The sequence below is a fragment of the Balearica regulorum genome, chromosome 6 (genome assembly GCF_011004875.1).
Source record: "Balearica regulorum gibbericeps isolate bBalReg1 chromosome 6, bBalReg1.pri, whole genome shotgun sequence".
NCBI classification, from domain to species: domain Eukaryota; kingdom Metazoa; phylum Chordata; class Aves; order Gruiformes; family Gruidae; genus Balearica; species Balearica regulorum.
This window is the reverse complement of record NC_046189.1, coordinates 8,869,057-8,892,106: the sequence shown is the minus strand read 5'-3', so window position 1 is coordinate 8,892,106 and position 23,050 is coordinate 8,869,057. Positions and strand designations below refer to the sequence as shown.

At 38.2% G+C, this 23,050-nt stretch overlaps 1 protein-coding gene across 8 annotated transcripts in view; it reads right to left on the bottom strand.

Moving 5' to 3' along the window:
• PMS1 (PMS1 homolog 1, mismatch repair system component) overlaps window positions 1–23,050 on the bottom strand; it is a 47,609-nt gene that overhangs the window by 22,859 nt on the left and 1,700 nt on the right. For 5 of the 8 annotated variants that reach the window (XM_075756156.1, XM_075756154.1, XM_075756155.1 and 2 more), the window contains 5 exons: window positions 22,295–22,448; window positions 17,340–17,522; window positions 15,153–15,255; window positions 13,335–13,498; window positions 3,105–3,221 (listed from right to left, as the gene is read on the bottom strand). In XM_075756156.1, the coding sequence (XP_075612271.1) occupies window positions 3,105–3,221; window positions 13,335–13,498; window positions 15,153–15,255; window positions 17,340–17,522; window positions 22,295–22,426 (699 nt within the window). In that variant the 5' untranslated portion in view covers window positions 22,427–22,448. Of the gene's footprint in view, window positions 1–3,104; window positions 3,222–13,334; window positions 13,499–15,152; window positions 15,256–17,339; window positions 17,523–22,294; window positions 22,683–22,967; window positions 22,984–23,050 lie in introns of those variants that run through there. The other 3 variants (XM_075756158.1, XM_075756160.1, XM_010311095.2) reach the window with 3 other exon arrangements.

Genomic DNA, 23,050 nt, shown 5'->3' with positions numbered 1-23,050 from the left:
AGTTTTAAGATTTTTCTGTTGAGATCTTTTAGCTTATTTCTTTTTTTAGGTCAAAATGAGGCCAGTGACTTGTGCTGCCTGTCCGACTGCCTCCCCCTCCCCCTCCATCAAGCAACTTTGAAAGTGTTGGATCAATTTCAATTCAATCTGATGAAGAAGCAGAAATCCCAAAGATATTATATTTCCACAATTTCTGTGGTAACTGACAGCTGTTTGGACAGGAGAGTCTTGAGATAATGACCTTACTGAGGAAAAAGCAATTGTAGCTTTTCAAAAGACAGGATCCATCAGCATGTAAGCACTGAGGTGCTGACCAGCCCGCACACTGCCCCACTGCCGCTTGCCCAAAGTAACAGGCGAAGGAAGACTGGGGCATTGTGAGGATGGAGATCTTGGAGATACAGGAAAGTTTGGAGAATGTTCTGGTAGCAGGTTGGATCACAGAATACAGAAATCAGACCTCGATAGCTTTGCTTTTGGCAGAATCACTTGTATTTACTAAAATCCAAATTATCATGCATTTGAAACGGAATTTAAAATCCCTGGGATTTGGCCTATCCTTCCCATTCATCTACGTCATACCAGCTATCTGCTCATGTGCTCCCTTATTCCCTCCTGACCTTGTAATACGCATTCTGTGCTAAAGCTGGAGCGTTCTGGTCAGCAACGTCGCACAGAACCAAACACCACTGGTCAGTTAAAGAGGTGTCAAGTATCTGTTGGATGATTATCAGAAAACAAGATGCAGCACTTCTAGATTTTATTCTGCCACTTTAGTACATCCTCCCTGAATGTCCCTCCTCTATGCTTCAAGCTCCTTTTCTAATTCCCAAATATTTGTACAAGTCTTTCACTTCAAACAATATTTTTATCTACTGACAACATTAAAGCAAAACTGAAAGTCTCTAAATAACTCATTTAAGAAGTTGCCAGATTTAGAAATGGCTGACTGCTGTTACTATTTAAAGCCACGTAGACTATCAGTACGCTCATTAAAATTAGCAACAATTTCTAAAACTAGTTGTAATCATTAGAATTTTCAGATACAAAACTACATGAAGTATAAAGACAAAATTACAGAGATTGGAAAATATTACAGAATTTTTGCTTTTAAATTAGATCAATTGTTTTAAAAGTTAATACTTTAATAAAAAACAACTTATATATGTATTCAAATATATCTGTGTTGAATGAACAGTAGAACGTCTTAAGTACTTATCTCTTTCCCAGTGGCATGTGTATCTGTTAAACTTAACCTTCACAGAAAAAGAAGAAAGTAGGAAAATTTCCTGGGTGAAAGTCTTCAGCCAAAATAGATCCATTTACAAGACTAGGGATGCAAAAAACATAGTTGCTGTTTTGTACATGTAAAGAGTTCTGTCAATTCTTTATTTTCTCAGTTTTCTTTCTATTTTACAAGTAGCTCCTGAGTTTGCATGCTTTGGAGTCTGCTTGAAATGTGTTCTTGTTTCATTCAGTGTTCGTTATGGAGATGTTTTGAAGAAGGCCGGTCTTTAAAACCCCTGGATCACTTGTTACGGAAGTTTTAACTCTGCAGTTAGTAAGGTACAGGTCACAGAGCTGTTTATAGCACCATTAGTTTTGCCTTCAGAGTAGACTTTGCAGCAAAGGAGTATGAAGCTACACAACGAACAAGTAGGAAAGGAAAAGAATTAAAGAGCTGCCCTCTGGTCTGTGTACTGAATGAGGCGTGGACCTTTTGGGAAGGAACAAAAGCAGCATATGCTTTGTCATTAAATACCTATCCCAGTACCCGCATGCAAGGGAGAAAGAAAAGGTTACACAGGCAACCTTAATTCTGCCATTTCATAGTGTTTGGCTGCTTAATTTAGAAGTGTCCACGGTTTCTGAACGTAGATTTGTGCGTGAGCAATATGCATGGATCACTTACACACCTATAAATGATGCACGTGGTATTTTACACACTATTTAGAGACAGAGAGAGATGGAATGTTCCCCAACTTCTATTCAAGGAATATGGATGCCTCATGATATAGCAGAGAGGTAATGTGAGAACCTGAGTGCCTCCTTCAAGCTAGTCCCTTCTAAATACCCCCATGTCTCCCCTTCTGATCCCCCCCGGCACTTGCCCTGGGGGCACATCCAGCCTGAATTCAGGTAAAAATGACTCTGGATGTTCTGTTCAGACATAAGCAACTAAAACTTTGTAAACTATGAGAAGCAACTTTGGTTTTTCCCCTCCCTGCTTATGTATACTACAAGCATTCTGACAAACTCAAGATTTACGTCTGAACAATGCTATTAAACTTTAATACATATATATTTTCAGACTTTAATAAAGTCTGAATGCAGCATGGTAAGTTGTGTTTAATAACCACTGTGACTTTACAGATGGTGATTCATGTCATCTATGTGACTGGTCAAGATTTATTAATATACAATACAGAAAAATGTGACTTTGAAGTATCAGCAATAGCAAGATTCCGCTTTATAAGAATGTCTCCAACAAACATGGAAGCAGAGTAAAAAATTTTTTTTAAAATATTAAACAAAGGAAAATATCATGGGGAATTCCCTCAATTTCCCCAGGGGCAAAGAAAGCCAACTGCAGCAATTTTTTAGAAAACTAACTAGCATTTCCTTGAAATATAGATTTAGTAGAAATTTTGGATAACTTGCCTTCTAAGTATGTGTTTCTTTTGCTGCCCAGGTGCCCCTCACTGAAATTGAGGGGATATTCTGCAGAGTATAAGGCCAAGAGGCCACAAGGATAAGAACGCTATAAATGCTTAGATATGAATCAGAGCACAACCTGCCTGTGGGCCAGGAATCCCAACTTAGAGAGCTCTGAGCAATCAGCAATTCTGCATTTGTCATCACAACTGTTTTTACTGCCATTTGATCAGTGCCACATGAGTCCTGACGAGATGATTCTTGGAGTGGATTTTCAATCACCAAACCAATTAATTTTACAGAGAGGACAGTAATAGAATGAAATGCATTAATCAGATGTCAATCTGGAGATAATACTCTCTTTTTCAAAGTCTTCTTTTTGAATATTGATTTAGCTCTCTTCATTGACAAGCTTTAAGTGGATTTGAGAGAAGGAAGTTTAAACTCACCTCAGGATCTTCACAGCAGTGTTGAAAAGGTACCATACTGCCCATAACGGCTGTTCCCAGAACTGACATACAGGCCATTTTGTGATCTGACACCCTGGTCTTCTGCCAAATAACTGCCTGAAACAAATGGCAGAGAGTCAAATCTTTGACATTATATTTGCTGAACTCGTCATGTCTATGAACATGTATATGCAACTGCACACATACTGTATATGTAACATTCTGTACTTTGACCCTCTTGCATTCACAACTTTCAGTGTGAACACACACGATATGGTACTTTTTGGCATGTCTTCTCACTTTGTATTACTTAGACTTGTAGCAATCGGAAAATTAAGCAAAGCTTGTATTTATGGATGTTACGTGGCTAATCTGGACTTCTGCACCTGAAACAATTGTTAAAATCAAATCAGTAAAAATACTGCTTCTCCTCTTAGATATACAGCAGTCAGCTTTGTGTTTTTACCAAGCATATAAATTGAGGCTTTACGCCACGTCTCTGGCATGGTGGTCAACATTTGAAGATGGGCACTGCAATGCTTATGGTATACTCAAGAGATAGGCCATTTTGGTAGAAACCAGGCTATTAGATGTCCATTCATAGCTCACTCTGGATACTCTAGGTCAATGACAAGCCTGCTGTTTAGAAAGGAAAGCAGTTTCTAAGGAAGTATTTGTAAGGAAAGCATTTGTTTGTCTAATGAAAACTTTGTAAAAAATAGAAGGATAAAAGGATATCTGCTCTATTAGCTACATATCTTGCAATAGTATTGCAAAGATCTAATAAATATAGTAAGGTAGTATGAACTGCAACTTGCATCAGAAGTTACCTGTCAAGTCCACTTACATATACAGAAAGTATTAGCTACTTTGAGAGATGAAATTTTGTCTCTCACTAATGAGAAGTCCTATACTAAACAGCCACAAATTTAACTCTGATCTGCTTTTATTTCTGTATATCAACAACAAAAAAATTTTTGCTTAGTTAGCTTTCTGCTTCTAGGCAACAGACTACTAGATTCAGATCCACTTTGTTTCTGTCACTGTTAGCTGACTGAGTGTATTTCAATGTACAACATTCAAACACAGAAGGAAAAAAAATGCAGTGAGTTGCATTTTAAATCTGACATTACAGTGCTGTTTATGTTTTAAATAGGTACTAGATGTCCAATAAATTCAAAATGAGTTCATGGTATTCTGGTGCAGGATGTTATGTGAAAGTATGGTGAACTAGAAAAGCATACACATCTCAAGAAATGCAATACATAGCCTTAAAATTCCACCTGTCCAGTGGGATATTTGTTGGCCTTGAGGGGTGAATTCCACGGAAGAACACGGTGCTCCTGTAAAATGATATTCCCTTCCTACAGGACAGGTGGAATTGTAAAGCTTTGAGACTGTTGAGCCTCAAACTATCCCCCAAATCTTTAATTTTCCATTTCCATGTACACTCTGCAGCATTTTTGAAGTGGGGCTTTTTGGTCCTGCCTGAATCTAACTCACCTCCTAGACACCAGCCCTTTGCACACGCTGGATCACAGCTTGGTCATCCTACAGCGAGCGCAAACCCCTCCAACATAAAGGACAATTTACGTCAGGGAGGGCAGCGAATACAAAAAAGGGAGAAGGAGAAAGGAGCAAGTAGAGCCAGGGGCCGCGTGTCCGCAGCTCTGGCAGAGAGAGTCCCCACCGTGCTTCGGCAGGAGGCAGAGGCAAAGGACAGCCCAGGGCTGCCCAAAGCATGCTGCCTCTCAGGCTCTCTCCTCCACACCTGCTGTAAATCTCCTCAAAGACATTTGGGAGTGATGAAAGAATTTGTCCTCTTCTTTAGAGCTCCTCTTATAAAACATATCCTGTACTGCTTCTATTTTAAAATTGATTACTTAAAATGGAAACACAGAGTGCCAAGCAATTTTTTCTTTACTGGATATGTTTTAAATTAAATGCATGTGACCAAACTGAGAAAGACATTTGTTACATGACTAATATAAACATCATGCTGTTTATTTTAGCTTATACTAGTGTGATGCCACAGGTACAGATATAAATCTTAGCTGCTGATTAATGCAAGGTTATTACACTGCTTGACCTGCTGAATGGCTGATACTCAGGACTGTGAAAAGATCACTTCAGTAAGGTGGTTTTAAGAAAGCTGTGGAAAACAGGAACTTATTAAATGCAAACTTGCCAAAAGTAGATACTGTTAATAAGTTCGGGGGTATTTTTTAACTAGTTATAGATTTATCAGGTATTAATACTCAGATCTACAGACAAAGTTTTAGGAACTAGTTACCAGTGTAGATTAAATTAAAGCCTATATACTGAAGAGCCCAGGCAACTCCTAAATTTCTATACTACATAAATGCAGAATAGATTGTGTATTCATTTTTAGCCCTGACTGCACATTATGAAGCAACAACACGGGAATAGCTGGTAATTTAAAGAAAATTATTTTTCTAGACTATCCAGATGTATCAACAGGCATTAAAAGAAATCCACAAAGAAACAATGCCTGTTCCATTTTATTTATTTTAGAAAGTGGCTGCTTCCATGAGGTTCCTGCAATACTCTATTTTTTTTAACCTTGCTTATACCCTTTAATTTAGCTAAAAATACACCCCCACACACCCCCCCATATTTTTTTTCTAGGTCATATAAAGCGGGTGTCCAGGATGAGCCAAGGAAGAATCTGACTCTAGTCAGTATGATGACACTGCAGAAACAGCCTACTCAAAGATATATTATTACATATGGCCCATCTTAGGTTTTGCTAGAGCTAGCCAAATATATCCCACCTCCCTCCTTGTTTCATTGAAGGGGATTACATGATCTACATCTTACAAAATGTCATAACGTATATAAAAGCTATTCCACATATACAGAATCTAAGTACGTGTGTGCGTGTCTGTGTGTATTTCTCTACTTCCACGCGGCCCTAGGACATACGCATACTTTTGTGGAGGATGACAATGTACATGCACACAGGGAGCAGGCATCTCTGTTATTCCAGGATGCATACACACAGCCCAGAAGGATTCCTTGAAAAATGTGTAAAGAGTGGAGAAAGTATGCAACCTCTTCTTCCCACTGAGGTCCCTGGTATACGGCACTAAGGAGAATAAGAGCTGCTCTTTTTTTCTCTGTCCTTCCTTGTGCCTTTGAGGAGACAAATGAATACAGCTACTCCTCATCCCGAACTATCCTTCATGTTCTGGAACTTCTACCAGCAGCAACAAAGATTTGGAATCACAGACAAAAGAAAAATCTTAATTAGAGCTGGGGACTGGATGCTGTTGCTGACTGTGGCTACTTCGGTGCTACTATGAAGCTACAAGTTAAACAGATTCATCTGTACTACATAATGGCAGTAACTTAATAAAGTGGACTTTTACGACCCAGAAAACATCTATTTTCTTTATTTTTGTGTGATAATTGTTGTGTTATTTATCCTGTAATAAAGTTTGAGGGTGTAAAACTCTAGTAGAACAAGACTGTACATGAACTGTAGGTTGGTAATGTAACCCAAGTTAGCTCTGTAAAAGAGAACTGTAAAACAAACTTAGAGCGACTGTGAAATACATACTTCGAAAATCCTGTCACCCTGGCATCCGAGATCTCACTGCAGATAGTTAGCTCTTTGGGCCAGTACGTTCCTTAGCTTTCCTGACTTAAAACCGAATAGTTTATTAGGCTCCAACACAACTGAAAACATTGCTGCCTACCTGTTAATAGACAATAAAAACAGGAACAAAGCCAGGCAGTAGCATCTAAAGTTTGAATTGAGCCCGAGGGAAACAAAAAGACATCTTGTACAATGTGTATAATCTCTTTTGCTTATGCACAGACACCTAGCTGCAAGGGCTGGCACGTTCTCTGCAGTGAAAGAAAGTCTATTAACTAAGTTCAAGAAGAGATCAAGATAAAGAAAGCCTTAACCACATTCTTTAACATCCTAACCTTGAAAAGTGTTGATGTTGTTTATCAGCTCCACGCCATAACTGGTATTTTGTTTTAAAAACCAATGGTAAATTGCCTTAGTGCTAGAAGAGAGCTCTTGCATAATCTTCCCTTGAAAACAGAAATCACAGCAGTTTTCAATTTAGCTTAAAGAAAAATAACTCTCTACATAATCATAATTACTTTCTGCATATATTTTATACCTGCCCCTGAGGAATCAGTTGTCCTATCCATTTCATAAGTGATGGTGGGACAACTACCAGTGGAAATACGCAGTAGAGAAATTCAATGCACCATTTTTCCCCCATGAGATGTAGCTGACACACCTGTCTATCCCATGGGCATCAGACATTACAGCTATCAAGGGGATGTGCTGAAAGACAGTAATGTTCCACAGCACTGTTCAACCTACAAATTTTGATGTTTTTCCTGCTCAGATTTTCCTTTTGTGATATGAGAGCACGCTCTCAATGAAAAGGCTCTCTTCAGCATCATACTGTAGAGAAATGCTTGGATTTGGGAGCTGGAAGGTAAGTTAGGAGAGGAGCTAACAGATACTACAAGAAGACAAGGACCTTCATCTGGTAACACATCTTTATAATCTTTGTAATTCTTGAAAGGCTCTGGAGTTGTAAGTTTTTTGGCTGCTTTAACCACACACATCCAGTTGTGGGTATTTAGAAAAATTCCGCTTCCATAGCAGAAGGAAAATAAATAAATAAAACCTCCCAAACAATTAAACTACTGTCAAAAAACCCAACCAGTTTCTAATCCTAAACTGTCATTCAGAGGATATACATCACCGTAGTGAAATCTATTTAAATAAAGGCAGGTTTAAAAGGCTTTTGTAAAATAGTAGTTAACAAAAATAACACACCTAACTGTGACAGAGTACATTGGTAATGAAGAGGGGAAACTCCCAGGCAGCTTTGGAAACATCCTTTTTTCTGCTAACCTTTTTTAAGTGCACAAGGCGAGTATGAAAACCTTGCAAGAGCTAAAGGCACATCTCAGATTCTGCAATGCACACTGCATATGTGAAACGGTAATTGTTTTGAGATTTCAGACATATACTGTGCTGTCATTTGAAAAAAGTGATGGATGAGAAACTGGAAACCTCAAGGAATTAGTAATAGGATATAAAGCATTTCACCTCTAGGTCACCAGTTCAAATTCAGCCAGGTTGGTAGTGACCAAAAGTAGTTACCATCTGGCAGCTGTTCTCTGGCTAATGTAAATTGAGTTGAGGGTCTCAGTGCATTTCCTAGTGGACAGGTGTCCTCAGCACAAAAACCACCATAATTAACTCTCTGTTTGGCTTTCTCAGCAAAGTCACTGAACAACGAATAGAAGTAAAGACTGAGCTATATTCCAGGTCAGCACGAACACACGTTGGCTTCAGAGAACTGCAGATTCTTAAGCATAATTCCTCTTTATATTTTAAGACACACAGATTAGGTTGGACTTAATTTATCATCGTTACATTAAATGGAGTAGCCTTTCCACCTCAAGAAAGAGCTTAGACGCTGCTGTTTCTGCTCAATGCAGATTTCTTTTCAACATGCAGCTACAGTAGAGTTTGGAAGCACAATGAATGAATGTAAAGTATAATCTCATTATTAAAAATGGTAAATTTAGTCTAACACACTTAATCTGTCTCAAAACCCCCACACTTATTACAGAGGACTTAAGACAGAAAACAAACTGGGTTTGGACTATTGGATACAGACTGTAGGTTGAGATTATCCAATTTTGGAAATAAGGGGAAACTTACTGTAAAGAAAAAAAAAAGAAAATGGCATCCCTTAGGTCAACACCAACCACAATGGGGATTTGGGGAAGAATACTATCCACTGTTATAATAACAGCTTTAAAACGAACCTCATGCATCCAAAAGTTCTGACCCGTGCCCCTCAAGATGCAAACAAGACACAGCTCTAGGCAGAACTGTGTGTGACCAAGGCTTCAAAATACTATGCATGAAAAACATTGGAAAAAAAATATTCCCTTATGCAGATTTTTCCTCAACAGGAACTGGAAAATTTGTTGAGCCTACTTATGGCCCACCTGTGCTTTGCACAAGACGTGGAACCAGTTGTGTATGGCATGACCTGCTCACAGGCACCATCTAAGCCACCTGTTGCCACAATTTGTTCAGCCCTATTGTATCTGAAATTGTTAACACAGGTATAGTTATCGGGTACTTGTGGAATAAAGGCAATTAGAACAGAATTGAAGTATTCCGTATCATCAGCCTTTCAACACACAAAGGCATTTCTTGAACATCAGTGGCGTGTAAGACGGGGTCGAGGGCTACTGGTGTTAAACAGTGAAGAGTGAAAACTGTTGTTCCAGGGAAGAGCCCTACACCACCTCGGTAAAACAAAGCCAGAGCTCAGAGGCGGATAGAACATGGCATTTCGGGCTGAAGAGTTTGACGCGGTTTAAGCGGTAGCTGACTTTAGAATGTTCTTAGCATGCCTTCAGATAATGTTAACTTTAAATAAACTTGCTGAATACTCATGTAAATTATTTCCATTTGGCTGTCTCATTATTCAATATGCTTTCAAGGAACATGGTGATGAAAGAAGAAAAATACCTCTTTCTAACATAACCATACTGGCAAGAGGATCAACATTATCAGTATTCAAAGAATGTCTTGGCAGGATAAACCTTCATAAAAAGAAGGAGCACTAGCTAATCCAAGTTGTCAAAATAGCAATAGTACTTCAAGAGTTGATCTGCAAAGTGATTCATTATTTATTGCTAATGCAAACAAAACATTCTGAGCAGAAAAAGCAATTATTTCCTATTTCAGAAATCCACTGATGGAGAATATACAATAACTGAACCCTATGATGACTGATAAAAGGATATCTATTTTCTTACTAGAAAACAACCCAGAGGCAGGAAGAGTATCGTGGTTCTTCACAGAACAGAAACCAGATACTTAATGGTAATATTTTCATCTGAACTAATACAAATATGAAATGTGAAACAGCAGCAAGAAAAATTTCTGGAAATTTCATTCAGAAGCACAAGACATACACCATTAGGAAAAAAGCCATGGTGGGAATAAAACATGCAATGTATTGTGCATCCTAAAAATATATACATTCAACAGCTCAATAAGATGCCTGACTTTCCAAAATAAGTTTCTGCTAGAACAAATTAGGTTCAGATGTCTAACTTCGGAGGCTTTTATACGTTTCAGCCTCATTATATTCTTCCTCAGTAATGCCAGGGCTATGCTTTCTTCCATTCTCCTTTCATTTCTCAAAATACAGGACTTTAAAAAATGATTTTTTAAAAAAAGTACTGGTTTTATCACTTATTTTCAAGATTTCTTTGAAATATACTGTATTATACTACCCTTTCTACTCTTTTGACCCATCTTTCTTCGTCTCCTTCTATAATGTCTCATCTCTGCTACCTTCTTGCTCTTTCAAGCCTCGGAACCCGATCTTACTCCTGACGTGTATCTTCTTCCATTGCAACAGAAAGTATTGGCTCAGCCTCAAGAATTTAGGATTCTAGGAACTCCTCTGAATAATTGCACATACATTTTTTTTAAAACTAATATATAATCTATGAGTTCCATGAAAAATAAAGCCATTCTAAGAAGTTCTTTCTCCCAGTACATTTTAAACAGAAATACAACAGCCACCACAAAAAAAAAAAATAAATCAAAGACAACCCTATTGAGTAGAATATTATTCTAGCACAGACATACAGATATACACTATAGGAAGAATACATTCTGATCTGAATTAGTAGTTTTAATGACAATAATATTTAGCATCTGAAGGAAAAAAGAACTAATGAATATCCATGTTTTGTGACATTACGGTAAAACAGATGCACGTAGATATTTTGAAAGTTGTTATGCCCTAGAATTTCAGAATTTCAAATTTCTTAAAAGTTATGATGCAGTAGGTAATTTTTAATTTGCCAGAAATTACAACAGCAGCAGAAACACAGGAATCTGCATTCAAAGTTTTTTTTAACAGTCTCAGTCTATTTTAAAGCATTTATACATGCACAGACTACACTTACTGTACAATTTCTTTAGCCTTTGATTTTCCCAGCTCAGCAATAGCTACTGAGCGACCTCTTGTGTTGAAACATTTGAGCAGTTCCTTTTTTTTTTTTGCGTTTTCTCTGAATTAAATGAATGTAAGGCCAGCAGTGCAAAATGAAGATACCATCTCTGTAATTACAACAAATATATACTGCCTGCAGACAGCATTTGTACCGATTTATTTTACCTACTTAAATTGTGTATTGAGGAATTTACCTCTGAAGTTAATACAACAGGCAGTCTAAACCAGTGTGCAGTGGCTACTATCATGCCACTGTCCACACCATTTTTGCAGTAAGTATTATGAAAGCACGTGCTCAACTTCTTGCACATTATTGCCGCTGTTATTAAAATAAGCATACAAAAAAAAGAAAAACAAGATTTGTAATAGTCTAATCAAAGGGGATGAAATCAAAATATTATAAAAAAATAATCTGGAACTTGTCAGCAGCAATATCACTGCTGCTCCCCTTCTCCTTGTTCCTCTTTTCCCCCAAATCACTGCTCTCTTACACAGAAGTCACATTCCCATACCTCTGTGGCAGCACCCAGAGCCATCAACAGGAATTTCCAGACTAGAAAAGATCACACAAACTCTTTAAGCAGCCACGCAATAGAGGTCTAGTTCAGAAAGGTCAACTGAGCAACCATCTTCCACAATAAATGCTTCCCAACACAGTATATCAAACTTAAGATCTATAATAGAAGATAACAAGCTACAGTTGCCACAGAGGGGAAAAAAAAAAAAAGTCCACAGAAGGTACTGGCAATGAACTGCACTAAGTCCTTGCAGTAGCCAAGGATGATAAATAAAAGCCCCAACTTAACCACAGAAAAATTATACCACATCCATCAGAGAGGGCAAAACCAAACCACCAATAAAAGATGAAATTAGTTTTAACCAATATTTAAGCCAAATACAGTGAAAGCACTGTTAGATATGTCAGGGAGCTTAAAACAAACTAAGTGTACAACCCTGAAATCTCTGGTTTCAAACCTTCTGTAGTCACAATGAAATAAGACTGAAAGTAGCTATGCTTACTCAGTTTTGGAATACCTACTCTGTAGCCACAAGGCAGGCTTTTGTTTTCCACAAGATCTACACTTCAATATTGAGAAATACATACATACATATAATCAGAGCATGTTATACAATTCCAGAAAAGTATGGGCAATCTGTTGTCTTTTCAAGAAAGCACAGCATCATTCACCATTCCCCCTGAAAGGGAACTGAGGTCTGAACGTTTGGTTGATAGTGACCAAAGTTTCTCAATGAACAGGTCAAATAGGAAGAACAACCAACAAAGGGTATTTTCTAACAGAAAAAGAATTGCCGAGGGATCTGGCCACGAGATGTCACTCTCTACTTTGTGGCAACTTGGAAATTCTTTAGCATAGCTTTTCTCTCAGAGGTGCCAAAACCAGCAGTTCAGCCAATAAAATTAGCTACGTTAAATAGGGTCAGGTAAAGGAGAACTGCTCTGCGTCATTTCTGTAGTTGTGTTGTAAAGTTACTGTTCAGTATGCTGTAAAGTCAAAGTAGCCTCCAAGCAGCCTCTGAATCTGTTCCCCTCCGAGTCTAAACAAAGAACACCTAGCTCAACTAAAGCCTGTTGTTGTAACGATACTCTTACTTACACCTATGTAGCAAATTTATCTGAATTTTTTAGCCTTTTTAAATAAAACCATCATTACGTATTGAGCTCTTATGACTCAGCACACAGCAAGCTACCTGTATGTGCTATAGCATCTATCCAGATAGACAGCCTAACCAAGTAAGTTTCGAGAGTTTTTCGGTTGGCTTTGGTTAACACTTGATCATACCCCATGGTCTAGTAAGGTCTCACTGCTTTGTTCTGCAGACCACCACTGATACCTTTCATAACCACTAGCAGGTAAAATCATTCTTATACCACTAGCATGTAAAATAATTTTTATACTTCATATATCTAACCAGGCATCTGTTGGAGCAGACCAAAAAGCAGATCTGAGCCCGAGTTTTAGAAGTTTAGGATCAAAATCTGTAACCATTACAAATACACATCTACAAAGAGAAGAAAGAAGTCCAAAACAAATCTATGATGAAAGAAAATTCCTAGGAATGAAAGATTTTATGTAAGTATTAGATGAACTGCATAAATTCATCAGAAACTTATCCTTAAGGTAGCTGATAGAGAAAAACTCATTATTACCTTATTATGTGTTAAGGTTATCCTCAGGTCTGGTTTTATGATACCATATGCTATCAGTAGATCTTGGACTTTTCTCAGTTCTTCCTTACATTTTCTATTTGTTGAGTAAAACTGCTTTCTTACAGGAAGATTCTGAAACAACTTTAGGACTGTTACTGTAGTACCTGCAAGCAGATGACAAAAAACAAGTAGATATTACACCGAAAGCATGGCACTGACAGGATATTGAGGAAACTTCATTTTTATTTTAAGAGACCTGCCTGTATGCTGCTGCATACAAAAAACCCCCTACTAACACTAAATTAGATATTAGCATGAAAAGAAATATACCAAATTAGCAGTCACCCTCCCACAATAAGTATCTATAGACCTCAAGAGCTGTGATTCCCCTCCTTGATTTAGAGTTATGACTGCAGCCTTAAGCTTTCTTCCGTACATACTGACAATACTGAGAATCAGCACTAAATAAAGCTGAAGACTCTTTCAGTGTCTATTAAGTTAACTTTCATTAGTAAAATGATTAACAGACTAGAATCTAACCAGATATATCTGGAGGCAAAGGAACACTGAGCTCCATTAAGGCCTTTCACAAGCATTTGCTTTAGGGTAGTACCTGAAGAGCCAGATACCTCTGCTCAAGCATAGTAAGAGGCAGAATATTCATCTACCAACACAATCACAAATTCCTAGTCCATAAGGATACTGCAAAGTATTAACTATGTCACAGAATTCAGTCAGTCATTCAACAATTTTGACAAAAGACAAGGCAACACAACCCACAGGCTTTCCAGCTGTGGAACATACTAGAGTCTAAATCTTACAAAGAGTTCCTGGTTAATATTAGCTAAAATTAGAGTTCTCAGCTTCAGCTCTTCTTCAGTATTTGCCCACTGACTAGCCCTTGGCAGATTCTGGCTTAATGGCTCCCTGTGTCCAGTTAGCTCTGAGGAGGGAGGGAGCCGAGTCAGCTGTCAGCTCCCGTTAGTGTCCGGGCACTGCAGGCAGCTGGGGGACAGCTTGTGGGCATAATACGGACAAGCAGCCGCTGCGGCTCAGCTGGGGAAAGCTGAGCTTTACAGAAAAGCGGCAACTGCTTCCTCAGAAGCACATCCTCCTCACAAGAAAGGACCACACCACTTGTGGGAATACACACTGGCTGGAGTGTGAATGCAAGGACACAGCGTGGTCTTAACGGTCCTCGCTGAGCAACACTTAGCTGAGCAGAGCACAAAGTGGAGCAGACGCTACCCCAAACCTACACCACGTCTGAACCACCAAGGCCCGCCTTTGAGGCGAGGGCAACCTTTACTCTTTCGCACGAACACGCAGGAGGATTTCTAGTGACACACCCTTACCGCCGGTTAGAAAGAACTGTGACTTCACCTAGTCCTAAAGCCATGCTGCTTCCACCAACTCCTTCGTCTAGCAGCAGGGCAACTCTCCCTCCTTTAAGCAAGGGTTTTGCTATGTACAGAAACATTATTTTGGTCCTGAACAAATCTTTCATATATTTATATAGTAAGTCTGCCTGGACCTGGGGCATTGAATTTTTATAGCTTTTATTTCTGCTGTCAGCTTGAAGAAGTGAGTCATAGAAACTAGCTTATAACTACTATCTAGAGTAACTTTCAAGACATATTATTTCTTACGATAACAACACAGTCTCAGTTGATAGACATAAGGCAAGAAATGTTTACAGCTGCAAAGATTTCATACTCAGCCTTCAAGTACAGAACAGGTATTTCAACATCAAATAGAGCCTCAGAGAAATGTAAAATACTTCTGTCACAGCACACCACCAGAACAATGATATCCTACCTTGCCCAAGATGGGAAGGCTTTTTAGAAATTACATGCCCATTGCTATCCAAAGTATACTGAGTGCTGAAATCATCATCAGCTGTCTTCGTTGTGACCAAAACCTGAAGAGAGTGATTTAAAAAAAATTTGTTAATCAAGGATTCACAAAGTTCAGAATGAGCTTAGATAAGCTTTGCTACCACTCTTACCATTGCATTCTTTTAGTCACCATAATTACATTTAATTAGTTTATAAAATCTTTCTTCTACAGGTGTTGCTTACAGCCACAGAAACATTCTGCATTATTACTCATTTTTCTATCCATTTAACTAAAAGCCATGCATTTCTATCACACAAATATATAAAGCATAGCAATCCCTACTACCTACAACACGTACTCCTATATCTTCTAACACAGGTTAAATAAACAACTACATCAATTCATAATTTTGCATTTTCATCCTTTGAGAAGGCATACTATGACAACGTGTTAAATTCATGAGAGATTCCACAAGCATAATGACTACTATCAAACAAACAGTATATTATCTTTGCACACCCAAACATATCTAGCAATCAGTAGTAGCATGTTTTGTAAGCTATTAAGGTAATAACCAGCTCGGCTTTAGCAAGACCAGTCATAAACCAGAAGTACAATAAAACTACAGTTCCCTGAGTTCAGGTATCAATATTTTGAACAACAGAACCACTGCACTTTAACCGCCTGACAGACATAAAGGTTATGACACATACAGAGCTTCAGGATATTTTGGTTTATTTTAGTGTCTCATATGAATCATTCAGAGTTCAGCCATGCCTCTGGAGATAAAAACCAGTAATTGATTAATTGGACACGACAATATTACAGACCTACTTAAGGGCCAATAACGAAGTACCTCTTAACTGAAACTTCAGGGGGCAGTTTGGGTAGGCAAAACACAAATGCCAGGAGTGTTTAATTAACGTAATTACTGATCCAAGGATTAAAGTAAAACCTATTAAAGCACTTAATACACTCACACCACCTCCCATCTCTTTTGAAATGTACCATAGAGCTGATTAAAAGCTCAGAACAGATGGCATCCTGCTCTGACAACTCATCAGAAGGAACCAATGAATGAGGTCTGTCATCAACTGTCAAAAACACCAACACTTTTGAAAGTATCTTTGGAAATCTCCATCCAAACACCCAACCCACTCCTGCCTAGTGCAATGTGAACACAGCCCAAGTCGCAAGGAGTCGAGCTCTAACATCTCTCCTGACCTTGACAGTTGAAGGTTGCAGCCATAAATATCGGCATCTTCTTGCAGGATCTAATCCTTGGCAGACTTAGAAAGAAAAATCCAAAACTTGACCTTGACACAGCACAAATACAAAAAGGCAGAGCACAACAGAAGAGGTAGATGCTGTGCCCTTAACAGCCTGAACACTTTTCAGGTGGTTCTGAACCAACTTACTCTCAGTCAACAAGTTAAATCGCAAATATCTGTACACTGTCAGTCCTCTTAACACAAACATATGGATCAGACTCAGGCCAGGGAGCAAGTTCCTGTTTACTCATACAGGCAACAATTTTTGCAATTGCAGTCATATACATGTCAAGGAGCAATATCAAGCCCAGCAAGATCCCATGACTGCCAATCACCAAGATAACATCAAGGCAGAAATCGTTACTGGAACGGCAGCTATGTGGGCCATCAGTTCCCTGAAACAATTTCTCCTGGCGACCATCTGCTGCTCCTCATTTTAATTCACCCTAATTCAAATAGCAAACTCAGCCATACTCTTTGACATTATGTTTGCTGATAATACTGAAGAGCCAATGTTCTAAGGAATCACGTACCTACACATGTATGTATAAGGAATCATGTATCTATACACTGGCACAAAAGACAACACTAAGGAATCTGTCTCTGACCTATTCTGACTGAGGACCATTGAGCACTGCTGTGATCAGTATGACAGAAAGGCAGGACTGGCACTAACAAGAAACCCATAGTGCTTCCTAACCATACAGCATGACTTCTGGGGAGGGGGGGAAGGCAGCATACACAAGCCAAACTGTTCAGAAAAACATAACCCTGGCAGGCTGCTGGAACAATTTAAAGTCTTTGCACTGACATTTTAATAAAACTTTCACAAACACATGCAAAAAAAAAAAAAAGACAACACAAAAAGCTAGACACATTTATAGCAACTGCTCACCTCTGATATGCAGCAAATTGATCCCAAAGCCTCCCCACGGAAACCGTATGTTGTCAACCTTTCAAGGTCCTCAGAAGAGCTTATTTTTGAGGTGTAGTGTTTGATTGCCATAACTGGAACATCAGTAACCTTGATTCCATTCCCATTGTCTCTTACTTCTAGTTTGTTAAACCCGTAATTCTCCTAAAAAAGAACAAAACATAAAGGAGTACTAAAACAGCCAAATGAATTAAGACACAAGTTTGAAGCAGCTAAGGTTACAGCTTCTAGCCATCCAGATAGAAGTGGGAGTTTTGCTTATTTGGAGAAACTGAGCAACCATTAAATGTCTGTTAAAAAAAAACCAAACCAAAACCACAAAACCCAAAATGCTGGGATAGTAGTGATGGTTTCTCTAAATAATGTCATTCATACCCTGTGGTTTGGAAATAGTACATAAATATAAATACAGTAAATCGAAACAGGAATTAAGTGATTTTTTTTTTTTTAAACTATGATGAAATTTGAAAAACCTAAGCTCAGAAAAAGATCTAAAGCTTGAAAGCTAAAGACTTTTCACTTCTCTTACCTGTTTGGTATCAATTTTTTCAAATCACCACAAATGCAGCCCTGCATCTATTAAAGTCAGTGGGCCCTCACTGAAAATCGTTTTCAATTTCACTCTGTGTTTATGTGATCTCACTATCACATAGGTTTTCCAGTCTCTATGTTGTCTCTCAGTATTCAGCAGCTGCAATTCTAATGGGGGCAGGGCATGAATGGGGGAGAAGACAGAATAAGAAAGCTTGTAAAGAGGTACAATACTTAACAGAAAATAGTAAAGGTTCTTAGTGGCTCTTTAAGAAACAGCTTTCAAGGAAGCAAAGTTCAATCTTTGTGATCTACCTTTACATATATGTGATACATGTTTTCCTAAGATATTTAAATATGTCATTTTATTAAAAAACAGCATAAATAGGGTAAAACTCTGAAAACCCAGCTAATTAGGACAGCTAAATGACATATGGAAATCAGGTTCTGTAAAAGGCGTGTCAAATAAATGCTTCCTTCCAGCTACATTATATTCTGCACAAATTGTACCCAAAAAGAATTGAAAGCCAGGAAGAAAAAGTAATTAGAGCTACAGGATCACTACCTAAAGTTCTTTTACAGAAGCATGCCTGGCTCTTTGAAAAGACTATGATGTAACATACAGAAAGATGTGCTGTAGTGTGTAATATATCTAGGAGACCTTAAAAGTGGTTTTGCTTATAAAAAATATCTTGAATGGTTAGCACCACGAATGCTGTATACAGCACGTGATGGATGCTCACAGAAAGCTGACTGTTTAAACAGAACTAACTTTGTTATCCCACTTGCGCATATACTGAAGACAGTTATGAAAAAATACAGTGTACTCCCAGGGCTGTTTCTTAAAGTAAAAAAAAAAAAAAGTAATTAAAAACAATAGGAAGGTATCTAAAGATATTATCTGTATTCACACATAAACTGCATTAGGAAACATCAAAAGCCTCTGAGGCAGGCACGGAACTACGTATTTTTATTAACTGACACATAGTAGAAGTGGGGGTACATTTCACTTTCCTTATTAACGAATGGTGCTAAAGCCATCTTCAGGTGAAAAAACAATGGTTTTGCTGATATTTGAGTCAACCTCCTACTGGAGGCAAAACAGAACCTAAGCAATACACCTCAACTGAACATAAAAACACATAAGGAGATATAAATGCAAAACCTTCTATCCTGCTGCTGTATGAACTAATGAAAGTTTTGGGCATTTCACAATGAACCCCTATTTTCCATTGTAATTTTTACTTCCAGACCACTTAAATTTCACTTTTCCTAAGCACTTCTCTTCTTCAACTTGAATCAAAGTGTTACACGAATGATTCTCTATTTCTTTTCTAATGGTATTCATTTTTACTTACACACATTTTACGTAAAATATTATGGTGCTTAAACTTTGTATTCTGTAACGTCTTCCACCATGCTGCACCACCTAAATACTACTGAGGTCACGATCCCATGAGATATTTACGTTATTCCACCAGATCACTGAAGCCAAACCACACGGTCCAACTCCTTCCTCTTTTACTCACAACTGCATGGTCCCACCTTTGTTTCAGCTACAGCTCTGTTACTCACAAAGGTCAATTCAGCTTATTAAACTGGCACAAATAATCCACTTTTCTTGATGGGTTACTTTTCTTTTGCATTAGTAAGATGAATGGATCACGAGAGGCAGAAATATCTAGCAATGCTGTGCAGATGGATGTAGGACTTTGCTTTTCAAGCGATGAGATGGATCGGGTGTACAATAGAACCTCATTCTGAGCTAAACTTCCTCTGAGAAGGTTCTAAGGAGTAAAGCTCCCACTTCATGCATCGGGAAAACAAGAGGCAGAAACAAGTGTCTGCCTTTTACAACAGCCATTTTGTGTAACAGTAAGAAACCTGTAGCTAAGATTTGTCCTTTCCGAATCCCAGCTTTGCTCCAACTGCTTATACAGGCTGTTGCTCATCTTCTCAATTAAAATATGCAGGTCTCAAGCTGCGTAGATTAGTCTCAAATTCCTGTTGTTAGAGGTCAGTCAGGGAAACAGGCAGACTGATGCCCGTGGAGTCTCTATATCCACACACAAGCAACTATATTGCTCCATCAATGGTTTTTAGCACACTTTAAGCTGAAGCCAGGACACCGTGTCAAGAATAAAACCCTCATTCTACATATGCTTAATGCACAGCCATGCTACAGAGGCAGGTGACCCAACTGCTAACAACAAGCCAAGCTCCACCATGTTCGTATTTCTAACAGCAACAAAGCTGAGGTTCAAATTAATAAACAGATACCACAACACCTTGTAGAAAGGCCACAGTTCAGTTTCTGATCAAATGACTGGTTTTTAATTGTAATTAAAGTAATAGCACATTATCTAAAACTACAATATAAGCTGATGTTTTTCCCAGTGTTGTGTAAAAGCTAGTTGTTAACACAGTGCAAAGACACTCAATAACATCACCTACTGGAGTCTGGTCAACCAAGAAGTTAACAAGAATAAAACACTAGCCAAAACTTCCCACTTACAACTGGCTAGTGTGCCATGGTTTCTACCTGAGAACCATTCCACCTGCAGGTTAACTCCTGTCTGTCTGTCTCCAAAAAAGCCATTCCTGTCTTTGTTTAGGCAAATTAGGTAACAAGCCTGAATGAATCAGTTAGCCTTCCTAATCTATCTGGAAAAGGTAAAACCAATGAAAATGCTGCAAGTTTCAGGCAAAAAACCATCAAGCTGTAAAATGAAATTCCAAAGTTTCCATTCTCTATTATCCTTTCAAACTAATCCAGAGTTAATGTGGTCATTGAGTTCTATTATGTCATCAACACTATTTAAGTTTCATAAATAAAAATAGTATTTTGATACAAAAATATTCTTCTCACAAAAAAATCCACTTGTTTACAGTATTATTGTGTACAGTTGGTCAAAGAGCAGGTTTTCTCTTCTCCCCTAGTACCCACCGAAGAACAATCAGTAAATCTCATTTACTCACTGATAACCTGTGTAAGGCCACCAGGTTTGTTTGTTTTAGAAATACAGTGATTTGGATTGGGCTGAACTGACGAAGAAAGTAACAGTAGTGCGGGTGACTCATGCACTAAAAATGGTTGATAATGCTCTTTTTAATTGATTTGGGACCTCTCCCTACAGAAACAGCTGGTTATTGCACTGTGAAACCCATGCTGACTAGAGGGCTTTCTCCTCCAGCTATCTGCACAGCTCTATATCGGCACTCCAGTAAAAGAGATAAGGTTTATTCTAACACATTTTGAAGGCTCCAAAACCTTCTGTTGACTTCTTGCAGTTATTGATAGGCTCATCGGATCTGATTCTAACGCTCTTACTCCCAGAACTGCGCACACACACTACTCTAAATATTGAGAAGATATTGATCATCACAGACCACAGAGAAGGCAGAGTATCTTCAGCTCACTTAAGGCAAATAACAAATAAGCATGTTCCTTGGCATCTGCAGGAAACCATACTCAGATGGAAAACACCTGAGACTCATTCAGAAAAGACAGCAGTGAGATGGCCAAAGAAACAAGCGGAAACTGAATTGCTCCTATTAGAGCATTTATCTAACACTTAATTCAAGCTTATACATTCACTGTTATATGCAGGAAGGAAAATTGGATGCAATTCTGGACAAATCCATTTATACAGACTGTAACAACACACTCTTACTAAATAGGAGATACTGCTACTATGCAGCTGTTGACAAAATACTGCAAAACCAGAAATGCTCACGGAAGCAAGAGAAGCTGATCAGTTAGCCATTTTAACCAATTAGGGGGAAAAAAGCACAAGTTTCCTATTACAAACAATGTTTTATTTTTTCAGAAACTATCCTTGAATGATATGCCAACTTTTTTTAACATTTCATAAGAACAAAATGTTATAAGTAGCCAGAGCTCATCATGCTGATTAGAGACTATGTGGTAATTTGCATTGCCAAAACATTTAACACGGCCATCAATGACCTCTTCCATTGTTTCCTTTTTCACCTTCCTGACAATATTTTGTCATGAGAATTAAACATGCTGGTCTAGCAGTGAAATGGAAGTCCAACATCTTTTAAAACAAGCTGTAAGTCAGAAAAAAATAAATTTGTAAGTAGGAAAAGATGTATTAAAGAAATTGACAGTTTTTCCTCAAGATACACTCAGGAGCACACATATGACTTACTGTGTCAGTGGGGCATCAAAAGTGTTAAGGGAAACTTGTTTTGCACCATTTATATTTGAAGTTAAAATATATATGTATAAACACTATTAATATCCTTCCATTCCCAAAACCCCGAGAACCTAAAAAATACATTTGCAGTGAAACAACTTTTCTTGCATCTTATTTTACATCCAGTTCTTTGTAAGAGTAAAAGAAAGAAAGAGGACTCACCAATTTAATATCGATATTTGTGGCACTGGCATCCAAGGAATTTTCTATCAGCTCCTTCACCACGCTGGCAATTGATGTAATCACCTGAGAACTTGAAAGGAGACGAATAGTTTCTGCCGACAGCTGTTTCATAGTGGAATAAGATTCAGCGGAGCTGCACAGAAGGATAACAGAAAAAGAATGTAAAAGGCACATTACAAATAGACATTTCTAAGAAATCGTTCTAGAGCAACTTTTAAACGTAGGCAAAACTTAACGGTACAGCTAAAGAGCAAAATTTTCAAGATACAGTGAGACCCAGCTTCCGCTGCAGTCAGTGGGAGTTTCACTTGTGGAAGAAACAGAACACAGGTCTAGATTAGAAACCATTACTTTAAGTAGATTAAACTTATGAAAAACTTTAAGAATTCCAAGATATACTGAGCAAAACAGTATATTATCTTGCATGTGTATAGTCACGTTCTCTAAATTACTACAATATGTGGCTGTGATCTTGCAATTACAAGAATAGACACACCACATGTTAACTAGAGTGCTAGTCAGAAATGTCTTCAGACAGACCCAATGCTGGGTAACTATCCTAATTCCAGCACTGATGCAAAAAAAAAAAAACCAAAACAACCCCACCCACCCCCCCCCCAACCCCCAAACAAACACACAAAAAACCCCCTACTTTTTTGCTGTGTTGTGTGTATGATTCCCAGCACCTAAAAATTTATGGACGAAATATGACCTGAAGGTAACAGTTTTGGAGTT